A 4551-nucleotide genomic window follows, 5' to 3' on the forward strand; every position below is an offset into this window, starting at 1 on the left:
AATATTTAAGGCAACTTAGTGGATTCATCCCACTCTGCAAAAGGTCGACAATGTTGATCAAGAGTGCATTCCTTCCATCCTTAGATACAGTATATGAAATCCTACGCCTTTGCTAATAGATGTCGATGGATGGCCTGTATAGTGCCTAAACATAGGTTCTAAAAAGAGCAATAGAACAGATTCGGATCTCTCCACAGCTTTGTCCCATATTGGGATGGATTTTTAACTTAGAAGCAAGGAAGATACAATAGCAAGACGGTGACGGCCAGCAATAGAGAATCGACCAGCAAGAATCATGGGTGGAGAGTTGAAGTAGAATCGATGAGATTGGCTTTGGGTCTACCAATAGGAGTAAGGGATGGCGATGGGGAACATTGTGGTCGTGAAGAAGCCACCTTGGAGCTGAATCGCAAAGCGGCAGAAGAGATCAATTGTTAAGACGGTAGCCAATTAGCAAGGGACAATGGAGAATTAAACTTGACTGCAAGCACGCTCATGGTGGATGTTATTCTATGGTGCTTAGCACGTCAGAGATTCCATCTGTCTATAGAAGTTTGTGCCTCAAAGATGCTTGTCAGTCTGCAATTTCTCACGTAGTTGTGCGGGGAGGAAAGGGATGCCATGGGTGGGATTTTAATGGTGCACACATCCATGGCAGCCAGAGACAATAAACAAGTGCAAGGAGAAAAGAGGATCGGGGAATATGTACGCCACATGGAAGAGTGTTTGGATGGCACGTAGCGTGTTCAAAATAAGTAAATAGAGAAGAGATGTTTATTGAGGATGTTGCAGAGCGGCCATTACTATCCCTCTACTGGTTGATCCCCTACCAAGGCCGCGGTATGGATATGCAGCGCACCTAGAGTTTGTGGAAATGCATGATCGCCTCTTCCTCTGCTACACCCAACGATGTGAACTGGGAATTCTTCAATGCAGATGCTCGATGCACGCAGCCGCATATCGACAAACGTATCCTAGAGACTACTCCAAGATACTTTGAGATCATTGAAGAGGCTTCCCCCCTGACTGTGAAGACTGCTGGTCTAGTTGAAGTGTCTGTGATTGTTCGAGAGGGTTCGCTGCCCAGTGTGAAGACAGGTCCGGTTGAGGTTGAAGAATGCACCCTTGACTACCAGGGTCCTGACTAATAGGCTGCTCTAAGACCGGAGTCTCGGTAGCAAGGTCCTGGCTAGTAGTTTGCTCTGCAGTCAGATATTGTCGATTACCTTTGGGACCTGATGCGCATACTGACACACCATTTCCGGCGGACATACCAACGTTTCTCCCAACATAACTGCCGATGCATTTTCCATCGAAATATGTGTCAAAAACCAGTGGTCCAATTTTGTGAGCAATCTACTTTATGAAAGCTCTTTTCTAGAAAACAATTTTGGTGTTGACAAAACACCTTACAACATAGTAAATTTGTGGTGTTCTCTAAGCACATTGCAAATTTGGATGGTGCAAGTCAATGAATATCCAAATGCTTCCTTGAATAACTCCATGCAAATCAGAATAATTCTTTAAATAGTTCAATGCAAATCAGAACACTCCCTTAAATAGTTCAATGCGAAATCCAAACGTTGTTTACCAATTATGCAAAAGCTATAATCCTATCCCTTTCACAAACTTTGGAGAGATTGGTTCCCATTTCTTTCTACAAAAGTCACCTTGCTTGACTTCCAAAAGCTTACTGGGACAAAGAATACTGCTCCAAACAATGAGCTGCCGTCAATTGCAGTTTAAAAGTACTTCTTTAAAACAGCATAAACAATTAAAAATGAGGCTTGAGTTGCCTTCTAAGTGCCTACCAGGCCTTTATAATTTTGAGCTCGCTAACACGATATCTTGTCAACACTTTGCTACCTAGTTCATTGATGCCAAAGGAGTAAGCAGACAAAGGAATCAAAATGATCAGCAGGAAGTGCAAATATGGAAACCCATATATGTTAGAGACATACACATGATCCCACAACTTCCAAGGCATCCAAATTTCACAACTGTTTTTCCATTCTCTTATCACTTCCTACGCAGCCCAAGTTACGTTGATGCTCACAAGGCAATGCTGCAGAAATAGAGAGCTGTTCCAATCCATGTAGATCACACAATGAACATTAAGCATTCGATCGCTTTAATATCAGCATGCAGGACAGGAACAAAGACGAACCTTTGGCATTGCTGTACAAACATAGAGATGTTTTCAAGTGCCCAATGCATGTACATTATACAGTCAGTATAAAGCATTGATCTTTCGTTTATCAGCATTCAGATATGTTCTCTTTACAGCCATAATATCTGAGTCCACATCAAATATAGAAGACAAATGCCAAGCCACTAATATTTTGTGTTGCTGCAAGATGTTGGTTCAGCTAAAATATTCATGATATACTCGGTCAAAAATAAACCTCCGGCAGGTCCTACAAATCTGATCTGATAAATAATAACAAACCACTCATAAATCAGAGTCCAGCAATCTTACAAACCATTGCAGATGGGCACGTAGCTGTCTCGCTGCTGGATAGGAGAGATCTCGAGGGACAGCTATTCTATCTCTCAAATAGGCCACAGCTATTGCCACCTCTTTGCCAAGGTTTGCAGGAACTTTCCATGCGTTCTCAAACCCGACAACCAAAGCATGGGCAACATACCTCAAGGCTAAATCCACTCCATCTCTATAGCTCTCTGGGTCCTTCAAAGCTCTTAAAGCGAATCCAACAACAGCCTCATGGTTACAAACTAAAGACCTGGCAGCTTCTTCCTTTGCAAAACTACTGCCATTGCCATCATCTCTGCCCCAAGCAGTCTCTTCCGGTTTCAATGGCAAATCCCAGGAGCCATCCTTCCCGTCAATCTTTGCCCTGTAAGCTGCGCCAGCAGGGAGCAATCTACTGGACCTGCGACTTTCAATCTGAGCGATTGTAAAATCGTCTGATTTTATGGCCTGATATGAGGGCCTACTATCCATTGCGTCAAACCATGCATCTAAATTCGGCCATCGTCCTGCTCCCCGCACCTGGGGTCCCAAAAAGTACGGGACACTAGCAGCAATTCTCTCAAGAAATGGGGCAAACACAGCGTCCACCAAAGATAACTGCGTACAAATAAAATCCAACATTAAATTATTATCAAAAGAGAATCCATGCTCATTGGACTGCGTCATGATTGAGTAGAGCATGGGTTGAGAAACGTAAGAGAAAGGCGTAGAAACGTCGGGTTCAGTATTCGCAGAGACGACTGGAGGCAGTGCTAATGAATCTACCATATGAATTAGCACCTGGAAATGCCGCTGTCTCGTGGACTCTACCCACAATCTCTCAACGCATGATGTTAGCAAAACTGAAAATTTATGCAGCTGCTTGATTTTCGGCTTTCCCAACTTAACACACTCTAAAAGTACATGCGTGAAAAGCACGGTTTTAACGAAGGGCAGGACTTCGATGAGGACAGACCTCGTTTCCCAAAAAATAAGGCCCCCCGAACTGTTGAACAGCAGCGTCTACACTGTCCATTGCGTTATTAAAGGCTTCCATGGTACCCGAGAACCCGACCCTCATACATCCGGACCAAGCTTCTACAAGACGCTGCTCAAGCTTCAAAGAATCATCCACAGCTAATGCCTCCGCCGTGCCCTTGGGTGGAAGCAACGGTTTGTGGGTAGGAAAGGCCTCTTCCAAAAACAGCATTATGTCCACAGACTCAGGCATGATCTTGCCCTTGAAATTTATAGCTGGAACAAGCCCAGACGGAACCATTCTCGTATACCATTCGGGCTTTTCACCATAGCCTTTCAAATTGATTTTCTCCACCTCGTAAGGTATTTGCTTCTCCTCCAACTGGATCCACACGCGCTCGCAGTTAGGACACCAGGAAGCGTTGTCCCGGTAGAAAGTGATAGCGGGATCCTGATCATGATGGAAGGTCCGTCTCTTAGCATGAGAAAGCCTGAAAGGCGGATGTTCGAGCAAGGGCAGGTGCTCCAACAAATCCCCCCAAGAGGGAAGCGTGGAAGCCATTGGAATGCAAGTGAAGGAGAGTGCACGTCGAGCAATGGGTGAGAAGAAACCCGAGCACGTGTACCTCGTTTACCTCCAAGACTCACGTTTAACTCCAAGCTCACATACTGGTTTCACACTACCAAACAATTAATTAATCCCGCATTGGCTAATTAACCTAATCTAATCGCATTAATCTATCTTCTCCTCCTCCTCCGCTCCCTCCTTCCTCCTTCCCACCCCTCTTTGCCCCTTCCTCCCCCTCTCTTCCTCCTTGCCTTCTGGGCTAAGTTCACAATTAAATTCACAAGCCTAAATTAATCAAACATTCCCGGCTCTCCCGAAGAAATTAATTAATGCGCATCCTATCGTCGACAGGGGACCCTATTTTGGCTTCGTGAAAATAGAATGTATTCATTTGTCTTTGGATCGACCCCTTCAATCGTTAATAAACGACATTAAGCTAAGCTTGTGATGCTCCTGCACTGCCTCTCCCCTCCACGTTGCCGCGCCTTGCTCCCTCTCTCCCTAGTGCTGCTCCCTCTCTCCCTCTCAGCAC

General features: G+C 44.8%; 1 protein-coding gene across 1 annotated transcript; it reads right to left on the reverse strand.

Annotated features, from left to right (window-relative positions):
- Nucleotides 1–2152: 2152 nt before the first annotated feature.
- On the reverse strand, nucleotides 2153–4077 carry LOC147893119 (uncharacterized). Its single transcript, XM_087387771.1, has 2 exons — nucleotides 3450–4077; nucleotides 2153–3091 (listed from the first exon to the last, which is right to left on the reverse strand). Exons 1-2 carry the CDS (start codon nucleotides 4011–4013, stop codon nucleotides 2453–2455), a joined length of 1203 nt encoding a protein of 400 aa, XP_087243897.1. The 5' UTR covers nucleotides 4014–4077; the 3' UTR covers nucleotides 2153–2452.
- Between the last annotated feature and the right edge of the window lie 474 nt (nucleotides 4078–4551).

The sequence above is a fragment of the Dipteris shenzhenensis genome, chromosome 16 (assembly GCF_047967505.1).
Source record: "Dipteris shenzhenensis isolate YYH24624 ecotype China chromosome 16, Dip_SZ_1.0, whole genome shotgun sequence".
Classification (NCBI taxonomy): Eukaryota; Viridiplantae; Streptophyta; class Polypodiopsida; order Gleicheniales; family Dipteridaceae; genus Dipteris; species Dipteris shenzhenensis.